General features: G+C 44.9%; 2 protein-coding genes and 1 long non-coding RNA gene across 3 annotated transcripts in view; 2 read left to right on the top strand and 1 right to left on the bottom strand.

Moving 5' to 3' along the window:
- The window catches only part of LOC128779282 (uncharacterized), a 217,114-nt gene that overhangs the window by 58,112 nt on the left and 145,092 nt on the right, over positions 1 to 13,910 (bottom strand). The window lies entirely within an intron of this gene.
- LOC112316345 (keratin-associated protein 9-3-like) lies at positions 1,490 to 2,270 on the top strand. The gene has a single exon (XM_024573181.4). It carries the CDS (start codon positions 1,490 to 1,492, stop codon positions 1,880 to 1,882), a length of 393 nt encoding a protein of 130 aa, XP_024428949.2. The 3' UTR covers positions 1,883 to 2,270.
- Positions 11,547 to 12,192, top strand: KRTAP3-1 (keratin associated protein 3-1). Its single transcript, XM_024573186.3, has one exon. It carries the CDS (start codon positions 11,660 to 11,662, stop codon positions 11,954 to 11,956), a length of 297 nt encoding a protein of 98 aa, XP_024428954.1. The 5' UTR covers positions 11,547 to 11,659; the 3' UTR covers positions 11,957 to 12,192.

Raw genomic sequence — 13,910 nt, 5'->3', positions numbered from 1 at the left:
ATGTTCTCCTTCATGCATGCCCAATATCTAAAAAACTGTATTACCGACTAAATAGATTTTAAAGTATCTACCAGACACTATTTCCCAACAGCATTTAGGTTTTAATTCCTATGCCTTAGCTTATTATATTCTTCCCACTGATCCTCAAATTGATCTCTAAGCTTCAACTCCCAGCACTTAAACCCCCACTGCTGTAAGTGTGTATGAGGTGTATCACTGGTCCAAATGAGAGCAGAATAAACAGCTGTGTAGGTGCCCAGTGAGCTCCAGCATCACCATTTACCAGACACATGCATTAGAAACATGGAGCAACTATGGACTTTGCACTGCCAATTGGAAAAATGTTCTCTTAAAAAAAGTTAGCGTGAATCTAGACCAAAAATACCTTTTACTAATTAGTTTTCATTTCTTAAATATTTGTGTGCAATATACAAAATACATGACAAAAATATCAAAAAATTAAGACAAGTGTTTTCCAAGTTATTTACAAGCTTCCAGAACTTACCTCTATCATTTAATTAGTAGCAATGATACATCACACAGAAGATAATACATTTGAGAGAAGAATAAAATAAATGAATGGCAGGGTATTCTTCAGAATGTCTGAACTTCAGAATGTTTTTTCTGAGCCTTGGTTCCATTACTAAATGTACTGTAGAAAACATTTTCAGCATTTCCTGGTTTCTTTTGACAAAAACAAGGACTCCTTCGGGAGAGGTACTAAGCTTGAAAGTTCTATCTAATCATCATTAAGTGGTTCAGGCGTCCGTGGTTCATGCCTCTTACCCCAGCCACTCAAAATCGTACTCAGTAAACACTAAGGCACTACCAGAAGCTCTGCACTTCGTTGGATACTTTTATGTATATTATGTCACTTGGTTCACAAAAAATAGATTTTTGGCCTGAAACACAAATAATATTTGCACATTTCAAATTGGTTAAAATAAATGGAACTCGAATGGTAATTTGATTTGATGTTGGAGTGAGTGAGTCGGACACCACATAATGCATGACGGAAGGCACTCTTTCAGTTCAGAGGGTGTTCTGTCCTAAATTCAAGAGAATTTAGTCTATATATCTCGAGGGAAAAAATAATAGTGGGGGGGAAAAAAGGAGCACAATTATCCTTAGCCTTAGAGGTCTGGACAGACTGTCACGTGGAATAAATACCTCTATAAAGCAAGTGTGTTGACGTGGACTAAAATAGGGGGACTCTTTGAACATGGAAAACCACAGACCTATTCTAAGGACGAGAGGACCAACGTGAGTCAGAATGAAACTATAAAACAAAGTAATTTCTAAACTACTACTTACAATGTGTCATAAGTATTTCAATGTAAGCCAATCGGAGGCCCACTGAGGAACAAATTTAAACAAAAACAAGAAGGTATGTTAAGAATTGTATAAATAGCAGCTGTCCAGGATATATAAAAGGCTTGACATAGAAGTCACCACCAAAACTCCTACAAGAAACCCAACCCCTGACACCATGGCCTGCTGCAACACCAGCTTCTGTGGATTCCCCAGCTGTGCCGGTGGGACCTGTGGCTCCAGCTGCTGCCAGCCCAGCTGCTGCCAGCCAACCTGCTGCCAGCCCAGCTGCTGTGGGACCGGGTGTGGGACCAGCTGTGGCACTGGCTGTGGCCAGGGTGGTAGCTGTGGAGCTATGAGCTGCCGCACCAGATGGTGCCGCCCTGACTGCCGTGTGGAGGACACCTGCCTGCCCCCCTGCTGCGTGACGAGCTGTACCCCCCCGACCTGCTGCCAGCTGCACCATGCCCAGGCCTCCTGCTGCCGCCCATCCTACTGTGGGCAGTCCTCCTGCCGCCCAGCCTGCTGCTGCTACTGCTGTGAGCCCACCTGCTGCCAGCCCACCTGCTAAAGCCAGGTTGCTGATTCCCAATGACCAGGACACAGCATTTGAACAATTTGTCTCCTCGACACTCCCTGGACCACTAACAAGTTCTTAGGCTTCTATTTGGGTTTCTGTTACGGGAGCTACCAAGTCGATGAGTTCTATTTGATTCCATTCTACAGCAAATACCTTAACTCCACAGCGGACACAGGAGTGCTGCGAACTCACCGGATGATCATCAGATCACTTCGGATATGCTATTCCTGAGATTTCCCTGCACGGCTGGAAAGCCCTGCCATATTGTGGATGTCATCCTTGAGAACTGTCCACAAGCCTAATTTTCCCCTGCTCTGCGGTCTATTCTGAGCTTCTGCTTACCTAAAAGAATTTCCAAGATTAAAAGCACCAGGTTATAGCCAAGTGACATTCCTCAGATGTCACCAGAGAATGGAAGCTCTTCATCCAACATTCAGCTTCTAAGAAGTAGACTAGTCTTTTCCATATTTCAACATCTGATTCCACCCCTTTTTTTGGGGGGGGGGAGGGATCATAATGACCTTTCCTGTGGGCTATTTTCATTATATCTGTGTTACAGTGTCTTCTGTCATTTCTTAATAAATGTTATTTACGAGGCAAAGAAATCATGGTCAGTGTTTCCACTTGAACGTGAAATGAGTGAATTGCTTATAGTTCAAAAATGTCCACTTGTAAGAAATACACTTATTTCTTTTTAAAGAGACTGAAGCCATATATAGTGTATTCATTCAATAAAAATTCATTGACCACCACTTCTAAAGCAGGGAGTAAGGAAATAAGAAAGATCAAGAATTAATTTTCACCGTTGAAGACCTTCCTATCCAGAAAGAAAAAGAATATGTATGAAAACAGACCCCCACAATGTGACGATGGTAGAAAAAATGTCCCTTTACCTTAGGGACAAATGCTTTTGTGACCAAAATGCCTCGATGGCTCAGCTTGCAATAGGTCTACCCACGTGAGATGTGCGTGCTGGCAACTCCAAAAGCTTAAAAGAAAGGTGTTAACCAATTACATGAGACAAAGAGAGAGCTATTTCTTCCTTCAGAAAGGGGGTGAGGAGAAAAAGGAGGAGAGATCTGTCAGCAGGTCACCACTGTTACTCTGTGGCCCGTCCACATTAAGCTGCCACACACAGCCTCTGGGATGGTCAACTTCCCTGCGGAAACCAGCGAAGGAGCTGAGCTTCCTGTCTGGGTTGACTCAGGGGAAGGGGAAGACAGCCAGGAGCCAGACAGAACAAGGAAGGGGACAAGACCATAATGGCCCAGGGACTCTCAGAAGCGTGGGATGGAGCCTGCTATGGGAAATAATATCTTAGTTAGGTAAACTGCAAAGAAGACAGAAGGGTCCCAAACAGGATTTTGGAAAGAAAGAGATCACTGTGAAACCAGCAAGGGCTCTGCTGGGGGTGGCATCAGGGAAGACTTCACAAGGGGAGTAACCTTTGAAGTGTGCCTTGGAGGTCGTTCTTAATGGAACAAAAAGAGTGAGTAAAAAAGAGCCCAGCCTACACACCTGTCACAATGGCTAAAACCCAATGCAATGACAACACCAAATGACAGCAAAATGTGGCGGAGCAGCGGAAACTCTCACTCGTCGCTGGCGGAAAAGCAAAATGGTGCAGCCACTTCGGAGGACAGTTAAGCTGTCTCTTAAAAGCTAAAGGTAGGCTTACTGTACAACGTGACAGGTGCGTTCCTCCGCATTTCCCTGAGTGAGCTGAGAACTTGTGTCCGTGCACACACCTGCACACGGACGTTTATAGCAGCTTTGTTCGAAATTACCAAAAATTGGCAGCAACCAAAATGTTCCCCAATAGGTGAATGAACAAATGAACTTTGGTACATCTCTTCGGTAGAATACTATTCTGTGATAAAGAGAAATGATTTATCAAACCACACAAGGACGTGGAAGAATCTTAAATCCCTATTGCTTAATGTAAGAAGCCAATCCGAAGAGGTTACGTACTATGTGGTCCCAACTACATGACATTCTGCAAAGGGCACAACTATAGAGACAAGAAAAAGTTGCCCAAGTGCCCCATCTACTCTGCCCGGCAGGTGCCTGTAGTACAACGCTATCTACAAGATTATGAATTTTAAAGATACATTACAGAAATAGACAGACACAGGACTGGCCTAAGAAATCCCAACAGAAGCCGGCTGCAAGGCTCTGAGAAAGCTTTCTTTTACTGATACAAGGCACATGTACCGCTGGTGCACCCACCTCCTCTTCACCCCGACTCTCCTTCCTACTTTACATACAGATGTGGCTCCTGCAGCTACGAAACCCCAGGGAATGGAAGGGACCTTGATCCCGACCCACTCGAGTCTGTAAACCAATGCTAGCAACTGTCGACCTGTGAAAACGGGAAGTACTTGATCAGGTCAGTATTCCTCAGTTTTTCCAAAACTGGAAATCTCAAACACCCCTGACTGCTACACTGTGCAAAATGGCAACTTCCTATGTAGGACAGCTAAGAGGGTTTCAGGTGCATAAGCAGTTGAGTGATGGAAAAGGACATCGATTCCCAATTACAGATCCTAAAGCAAAAGTGGGGAGCATTTTTACTGAAGTTCATTGACCATGATATGAGTAGGTGGATAACAAAAAGGGATAGGAGAAAATATGGAGCGGTGGGTGTAGGTAATAAAGGATGGAGAAAAGAACAAAAAGAAGAGAAAAATGCAAAATAGAGGAGAAAAAAAACAGAAAAAGAGACACAATGAAAAAGCCTAGGGACAAGAGGCAGGAAAGGAGGCAGAAGGGTGGGGAAGACACGCATGAGGGAGAAGACGGTGGGTGACCTCGCTGAGTTCCATACGCTGGGCCACACGCTAAAGAGACTTCACGTGAACTTTGCTTCATGTAACACTTGGATCAGCCCCACGACGTAGAAATTGTTATCCTGGCTTATAGAGGAGGAAAATAAGTGTAAATAATGCTTAAAAAAAGGAAGACTGAACCTAATTCTGTCTGACGCCGAAACTCATAGAAAATGAAATTAAGGAATTAGATGGAAAGAGAAGGGTGGGGAAGTTCAGCGTATTTAAAGATGGCTTTTGTGGAAACTGTGGTTTCCAGAATAAGTTCCTCTTTGGGACAGTTGTAAGGTTATTGTCTCTTAGCCCACCTGGATAATCCAAGATACTCTCCACAGGTCAAAGTCAACAAATTCGTAACCTTAATTACACCTGCAAAGTCCCTTTTGTTCTGTGATGGATTCATGGGAGTGAAACCAGGGCTCAGAGGTGAAGGAGCAAAAATTCTGCCTACCACAGGGATCATTAGACACTAGATTGCCACTAATTCCTAGAGACCCAACATGTTACTCCAGTCCACTAATGAAAGTGGCAGCTTATGGTGGCCAGGTGATAGTTAAAGTCTTAGCTCACTTTTTAAAAAGATTTTATTTATTTATTTTTAGACTGAGGAAAAGTGGGGGAGGAAGAGAGGGAGAGAAACATCAATCGGTTGCTTCTTGCATGCACCCTGACTGGGGACTGAACCTGCAACCCAGGAATGTGCCCTGACCAGGAATCGAACTGGTGACCTTTTGCTTTGCGGGATGATGCCCAACCAACTGAGCCACACTGGTCAGGGCAGCTCACACATTCTTGACGACTGGCAGTCTCCCCACATTAGCACTCTGGCTTGAGGAATAGAGCTCATAGGGTAGGAAGGGCCAAGTAGAAACCCCTAGATGGTCCCCTTGTTACATGACTGGTGAACCAAAAATGATGCTATATCCACGGGGGAATTTTGAAACTGAGCACCATGATCAGACTTGAATAAAGCCAGGGTGGTGATATCTACCACCTCCCTACTTATGCACTTGTTTGTCCTATGGGAAGAGCAGACAAATCTTAAGAGAATTACAGAATAATTATTTATTATTACTTTAAATTAATGTAGGTAGCTGATGTTCCAGATGGAGTATCTTTTTTTATATGAATGGTAACTATTTTCTTTCTTACTTATATTTATTGGATTTATTGGGTGACATGGGTTAACAAAATTATATAGGCTTCAGGTGTACAATTCTACAATACGTTATCTATATATTGCATCGCATGTTTGCCATCCCACAGATGGAGTGTCTTTAATGAAACAAATCAACAAGGCCTCTGGCACCTGGTATGGAGCTTTTGACTGAAAAATGCCTTTTTCTCCATCTCAGTTTGCAAAGACAACCAGAAGTAGTTTGCTTTTACCTGGTGTGAGTAACAGTAACTTTCCAAGTATTGCCTCGGGACTAGGCCAGTGCTCCTGCCCTCTGTCCTAATACACTCAGGAGCGATCTTAATCATCTTGACCTTCCACACAGCATCACATCCGTCCACTGCACTGATGACATCATGTTAATTGTCTCTGATGCGCAGGAAGCAGCAAGTACTTTAGATGTCTTAGTAAAACATGTGGACTCCAGGATAGGAGGCAAACCCCACAAAAATTAAGGAGTTCACACCTCAGTGAAGTTCCTTGGGGTCAAATTGTCTAGAATATGTTGCGTTTTCATTTCCAAGGTGAAAGAAATATTGCTGCACCATGCACCTTCCTCAGTTAGAAAAGCGCAGCTCTAGGTGGGTTGTTGTTTTTTTGTTTGTTTGAAGTTAACAGATATGACTTTAACCCATTTCCCAATAACCTGAAAAAGACGGTACCACTGTGGACTCAAGCCTTTCAGAAAAGATTAAATCAGCCCCACCAGATAAAGAAGCCCAACCAGCTGAGGTCCTGGCTGAGGGTAAAGAAAACAATGAAATGGGGAGAGGGAGAAGAGAGTCATAAATATTAACTACAGCCTTGCAACCAATTAGAAAAAAGGATTATAGAAACTACGTATATTTTCTTCCTTATTTTTCTTCTCTTTTTTTCCTCCCCAGCAAGCCTGGGGGTCAGGGTTGGACTGCAGCCTCCCTGGGTGGGGAGGGGGTTACTCCACCCCTAGGGTTGGCCCATTTAGCTTTGAAGTTAAGAAAGGGGCTGTGCCAGGGAGACCAGACAGCAGACGCTTTGTTGTTAATTACTGATTTATCCTCCAAACCATAACTCTGGCTTAAGAAACATGCTTTCCATCATTATTCAAATTTTATTGAGCATCTACTTTCCCCTACCAGGCTCATTTTAGTGAACACACATATTTATACCTTACTTAACTGGGTGTAATTCTCTGCTACTAGCTGCATATTCTATAGCTTACAAGAACACATGAGAATTCAACTGAAGGCCTAAGATCCCCAAGGAAAATAGGCAGCACTTCCAGGCAGCGGAAGCTGGGCTAAGCTTGCATGTGCCGTGTGACTCAGTGCTGCGAGGTCCGCTTGGCATGTTGCAATGGGAACATACGTGTCCCAGTGATGCAGGGCAGGAGGGTCACCTCCTTTGGGTCATATACACCGACACAACTGTAGCCAATATCAGCCGTCCTCAAGGGGCAAAACATTACCCGATTTTTTAAAGAAATCCAAACTGAGACTAATTTTCAGTGCAGGCCAATGCACTGGCAGGAGCTGTACCAGTCTCCACTGTAACCTCGCACCAGAAACAATGTCCTGGTGCAACTGTAAAGCCCCCCCAACTCTGCCATTCAGCCCAAACCCAGAACCCTCTCCCCACATGCTTGGCAAAGTGGAAATTCTGCAAGGAAAGCAGTTTTGTCGATGGCAGTCCTGACACCAGTCTTTCCTTCTTCCAATCTATGTGAAAAAGGAGGTCACGAGAAATGGAAAAGATCATGCAAGTCAGGAAGTAAAGACCAAATACTTTTACTTGCAGGCATTTTTATTAGGAGGCTATTATTGTGAAGGGATGAAGCGCTTCATCAAGCTTGAGAAAATTGAGCTGCTTTCAATTGCAAAACCTGCCCACAGTGACATTGCTGCTGACGCAGGAGATGCCGGCTCCACAGCAGCCCAGAAATCTACCTAGGTGCTCGGAGATGGATGTTGGTAAGTCACACAGAGACTCACGACAAACTGTGACTCACACACATAAAAGTGACCTTTTATCTCAGTGCGGGAACTGGGCAGGAAGTACATTTTCACGTGTGTATGGAGGCACCCCAAATCTTCAGCCCTGCTCCCTCTCTCTGGCTTCAAGCTGCTCACTCTCTGCAGGCCCCACACGGAGCTCGTCTTCGACCCCTTCCCTACCACCCCAGGTGGCAGCTCTTGGGCTCAGAGTGCCCTCTCCCCTACAAGTAAATCCGAGACCTAAATGTGGTCCTTGGCCAGGCTCTTGATCAGCACATCCTACCATCTCTACTTATAAAACCGCCTCCCAAACTCAACCACCCCCTCTCGCCTGAACCACTTACTTGTTAGGTCTGTTTCCACGCTGGCCCTACTGCAGTTCATTTTCCACGGACCAGACCTCACATCTTACCACTTCCTGCCGTAAATCAGCCAGTGGCTTCTCACTGCCCTTGGCATAAAAGCTAAACTCTGTAGAACCACCTGCACATTCCTACACGGCCTGGCACCCGCCTGCCTCCTGGACCCCAGCCCCTACCACCCTCCCTCCCCTTCCCTCTACTCCAGCCCCTGGGGAGACCATCCGCCCACCCCAGCCCCAGCAACGTGCTGCCTGCACTACCACCCCGTCACTCTCTGTCACTTCACTCCGCTGTATTTTCTTCTGGCGCTTGCCACTGTCTGAAGTTCTTACTTATTCATAGTTTAGTGTTTTTTCTACCCTCCCACTCCCCACCCAGGAAAGAACATGGTGACAGTAGGACCTTATCTGAACTGGTTCTTTCTGTTTGCCTGGCACCTAGCATGGTGCTGGGCATCTGCTTGCTGAGTCAGCAAGTGAAACAATGAGTGAGCGTCATTTACAAGCTAGACAATATTCAGTTCCACAAAAATACTGAGTTTTATTGATAAGTGTGAGGTATTGCCATTAGCCACTAACTGTGAGGTTTTAAACCATTATTTAATATCTTTACTCTGTTTCACTGCCTGGGAAGTGGGTATAAGAATGTTCCATATCTTATAAGATTGTAAGAAATAAGAAAGAATATGTGCATAACATACTTAGCACCGTGCCTGGCACGCAGTATCCATTCAGTAAATGCTAGCTATTAGTGGAGGATAAGATTAGGATATTCCAATTATCCTAAAAACAGGAATATTAATTTTATTGTGGAAACCGATGTGCCACCCAGAGAGTGGTCTCCAGAAAACCAGATGACGTGATGAGAAATCCCGGATATGCCCCTCTGCTCGATTCCCCCGGACCATGAAGCCCCCTACTACAGAAACCATGACCCCCTCATCACTCCCACACAGCCTCCCAGCCACTCTCTCTATCTTCAGTGACCTCTGTTCTGTGGTATAGTATTTTGCTCAAGAAAATAGGCTCTAAAACCAACCCCTCCTATGGTCTCAAGACTTCAATAAGCTGGTCCCGCCCTTCCCACCAATCTTACGTGTAACTAACCTTGAGGGTCACCTTCACTCGAGTCAGAGCCACCCTCCCAGAGGGCGAGGGAAGATGCACAGTGGCTAAGAGTGGAACCTGGAGCCAGACTGCCTCGCTTCAAATGCCAGCCCGTCACTGACCTGCCCGTTACTCAGCCTGTCTGTGCCTCAGGTTCCTCACCTGCAGGAGGGCAAGGACGGCAGCGCTGCCCACATCACAAGCTTGTGCTGAGAGACGTCTAGAACGGTAAAGCACTCAGCGCAAGACCGCACACTGAGTAAGTGATGACGACGACGATGATGACGGGCCTCCACTGAAAAACTGCCGTCATCTCTCTGAAATACAAATCCAATCGCGTTGCGGATGTGTTCAAAAACCTTTCATTAATGCCCATTGCCAATGGGATGGATTTCGAAACCCTGCATGTGGAACACTAAACACAACAGCAAGTCTCCCTACTGCGGCACTCACCCGCCTTTCCCTGTCATCTCTCCTTATCCTCCTCCAGCACAGGCAGCGGGAGACCCAGGACCTGTGCTTCAACCAGTCAACACCGTGCCCTCCCGGGAAATACCGCGGCACTGCTCCTGTTTCGCTTGCTGAAATCCCCTCCTACTTCCTTCCACCTGCAAAGCTCCTATTCAATCTTCGGCCCCCACACAAATGTTCCCTTTCCATAGAGTTCTCTCCAAATCTCCCAGTCATGACCCCCAGCTCTGCACTCCCACTTCTCACCTCCCCTTCTCACCTAGAAAACCTGACCCAGCGCAACCCTGTGTTGTCATTTGCCACTTTACTTCCCCGTGTCTTTCCTTCTCTATGACCTCCTCGAGGACAAGCACCTACTTCCTTCCGGTTTTTGTTGTCATTGTTGTTATTGTTGTTTGCACGCTGTCTGACTTACAGCGGGTGCCACACCAGTGAGCGAGTGAACACAGACACCTACTGAAGCGATGTGAACAAGCAGCCAACCCCCAGCGCAGGGATCTAAAAACACACAATCATTCCAATGAGAAAATGACGGAAATGAAAGCAGTTTCACGCTGGGCCTCTTTTGGATCCTTCGCCTTGCTGATGTGCATGTCCTTTGACTTCTGACTCCTCCACGTTGAGCAATTTTCTAATTATTTTTAGAGCCTGCGCCATTTTAACTGAACACGGGTTCGGATAAAATCTTAAGACTTGCAAAGTGACATATATCTAAAAATGTACCAGGTGATAGTTTCCCTACTTGAAAGTAATTCTAAAACATTATACTAAGTTTTATGTCTTTACTTATTTAAATAATTTTATTATTAAGGTTTTAGTGGTTTAGAAGTAATTTGGGAATCTCCCCAAGCTTATGCCATAGAACACTAATCTATAAAGCTAATCAGTGAAAACTAAAATACAAAAATGATTCCATGGTAGAGTAAGTTGGGAGAGAAACACATGCTATCATCTCTGTAGTGGAAAGGTTCTCAGAGGTCCACCAATGAAGAAGTCAGTATTTCCCAAACTTATTTACCAGAGTACCCTTTAATGTTCCTTGGAACAAGTGTTCATGGAACTCATTTTGGGAAATCTACACTGTCTAGTTTCGAAATGGCCCAATACAACTAGCCTTCAGGTCATAATCTTCATTCATAACACGACTGGGTAGAATTTTAAAGGACCTCCTTAAGTCTTCACTCCCATCCACAAGCGCCTGCCACGTTCCCAGTGAAAGTGTGTGCGAAGGGGAAGGAGAGCAAATGACTCGTCACAGCTCCGTGAAACAGTGCTGCTTCACACAGAGCCAGAATCTCGTTCGCAATGGGTTCCGCCCATCCACCTAAATTCAGCTTCTTGGAGCCACAAGAATAAATGTACAAATCTTAATCACTTTTTCAGCCAGAAGGCCGAAATGATCACATAGAATCTTTGCTGGTAGAAGAGCAATCAAAAAACCTACCCATTTCTTCATCTGACACGGAGACAAGAAAGCATGGCGGTGGTGTGAATATACCCAGCATGCCAGGCCATCATTAGTGACGTGTAGTGATTAGAGGATAATCACCTGGAGCCTTTGAAGACTGAGATGAAATGCTCACGCAGTGACAAAGAGCTGGCGTGAAGAGCCCCAACCTGACAGCAAAACAAACTTTTTATGAGGTGAGACATGCGTCTTAGGTAATAAACACTTAAGTAATTAGATGGTTTTTATGGAGATAGCTATAAACTGAAACATGGGGGAAAAAATCTTGCTCACAGGCTGACGCCCAGGGAGGTGGGTATATAAGAGCCAGAGCAGAAGGGACCGGCACTGAGACACCAAGAGACTTCTCTTCTCAACCCAACAAAAACCCGAGTCCCAACACCATGGCTTGCTGCGTTCCCTGCTGCTGCAGCGTCCCCACCGGCCCTGCCACCACCATCTGCTCCTCTGACAAATGCTGCCGCTGTGGAGTCTGCCTGCCCAGCACCTGCCCACACGACATCAGCCTCCTCCAGCCCACTTGCTGTGACACCTGCCCCCCACCCTGCTGTATGCCTGACACTTACGTGCCCACTTGCTGGCTGCTCAACTCTTGCCAGCCAACTCCCGGACTCTGCGGGATCAACCTGACCACCTACGTGCAGCCCTGCTGCGAGAGCCCCTGCGAGCCTTGCTGTTAGGTCCCCTCGTCTCATGTGCCCCTTGCTGTCCTCCATGTCGCCCAGCCTCCAACACGCGCTGCCACCTACAGCAAGCTCACTCTGTCCCTATCCCCTGGGCCATGTTTTCGTGAATTAGCCTAACTTCTTACTTCTTTCCTCTTTTGGGGAGAGTGGGAGACCTTTTCTCTGTCTTTTAGGCTATTTTACTACTCACTGAGAAATGACCATTTTGACGATGCATTAATAAACTTCATTCTGGCTTAGCAAATATGGCCTTGTGATTATTTACTCCACGTTGCCTCTTAGGGAGAGTAGAATGCCTACCTAAGCCTCAACAGCACGTCATCCTACTATCCAGGATTTGCCCCCAGCAGAATGAGAGCTTTCATCAGGGATTCACTGAAAAATTAGGTACTGGCTCTTGGTGTAAGTTAAAAAGTAAAAAATCCAGTAGGTCATTTATAGGACTATTTTTTAATTTTATTAATTTTTTTCTTGAGAGAGAGATTGACTTGTTGTCCCACCCATCCATGCAGTCATTGGTTGCTTTTTGTATGTGCCCTGACCAAAGATCGAACCCGCAACCTTGGCGTTGGGACAATGTTCTAACCAACTGGGACACCTGGCTATTACCTTGTAGGATCTTTTTATTCAATAAATATATTTTTAAGACAACCACTATGCCAAGCACTATGCTAGAGTCTAGAGATTAATATAATGTTTTTAAAATATTTTATTTTAATATCCATTACCCCTAAAGCTGATTTTCTTTCTTCCTTAACTGACAAAACAAATTGATCACTGCTGGTGTGTGGAAATAATTTTGACTCTTTTAGTCATAGTCATCAATGAAATTCCAAGTTCAAAATGCTCTGCAACTTTGGGAAATGTATATGTGTGTGTGTCTATATATGTCTGTACACACACACACACATATTCATTTCTTTTATATGCTGTCTTCTAGGAAAACCAATTTGGAATGAATATTAGGATTTACTGAGTATTCCTTATTTCTTCAAATTAGGCTTGGCTTACATTAGTCATAGCTATATTTAGAAGTTTACTAGTCCAAATGACAAATAATAGCATGTCATTGAAATAAACTGAAGAGAGACTGTGGTGCAGTCTTCTCTGTTCACCAGAGTCACACAATTAATGGGAGTAAAAACACACACTTCGTCCTACAATCAAACTTGTATGATGACCATTGATTTGTCCCCTTAGTTGTCCTGGACAAATCCACGTGCTATAAGGTTTTTGCAGAAGTGCCCAGAATGCAGTCCAGTTGTATGTTTTCTTGGATTGGCCTTGGGACTGTGGGCCATTTGCTTCCCTCTCAGACTCCGTTCCCTCATTATACTCTCCTCTGTGCTCATGTGTCCGGATTCCTGCGAGGGTCAGATGACGCGATGCGGCCACCGCAGCTCTCCGAGGCGCAGTGGGAGACTCGGCCATTACTGCCGCACACTGGCTCCCAGCTTTCTTACAGATGGTATCCTTCTGTTTCCTGAAAAAATTTTTCTCAAATGGCTTTTTAAAGTAATAATTTAGTCGCTCTTTCTTTTTTGTTCATAAATAATTTATAAGTATCAATGAGGTTTTAGGATTAATACTACTATTGTCACTGTGCCAAGTACCTGGTTTTTAGTCAAAAGCAAAGAAGTTTGATAGTTTTACACATCTTTGTTAGGGGTAAATATTTAGACTTTATTTTTAATACTACCACTGTGGGCCTGTAGGCGTTCAAGGGCCCTTGGCTAGTTCAAAAGCCCCACCTGGAACCCGGGAGACGGGTGTCCCAGTCCTGGCTCTGTCTCGGGCCGCCTCTGTGACTCCAAGCAGTAACTTGATCTCTTTGGGTCTCAGGTCTTAAATCAGTAAAATGCGCTGGTTGACCAGACCCTCTCTGAAGTCGGTTTAGTTTTGACATTCTTTGGTTCTAGATTATCCAGAAGCATTTTAAGTAACAAGT

This window comes from Desmodus rotundus, chromosome 9 (genome assembly GCF_022682495.2).
Source record: "Desmodus rotundus isolate HL8 chromosome 9, HLdesRot8A.1, whole genome shotgun sequence".
Lineage (NCBI taxonomy): Eukaryota > Metazoa > Chordata > Mammalia > Chiroptera > Phyllostomidae > Desmodus > Desmodus rotundus.
Note: the sequence above shows the minus strand (reverse complement) of the source record. Positions and strands in the feature narration are given on the sequence as shown.

Excerpts from the sequence above, each read along its gene's own strand:
- LOC112316345 (XM_024573181.4), top strand. The coding sequence starts at position 1,490 with ATGGCCTGCTGCAACACCAGCTTCTGTGGATTCCCCAGCTGTGCCGGT.
- KRTAP3-1 (XM_024573186.3), top strand. The coding sequence starts at position 11,660 with ATGGCTTGCTGCGTTCCCTGCTGCTGCAGCGTCCCCACCGGCCCTGCC.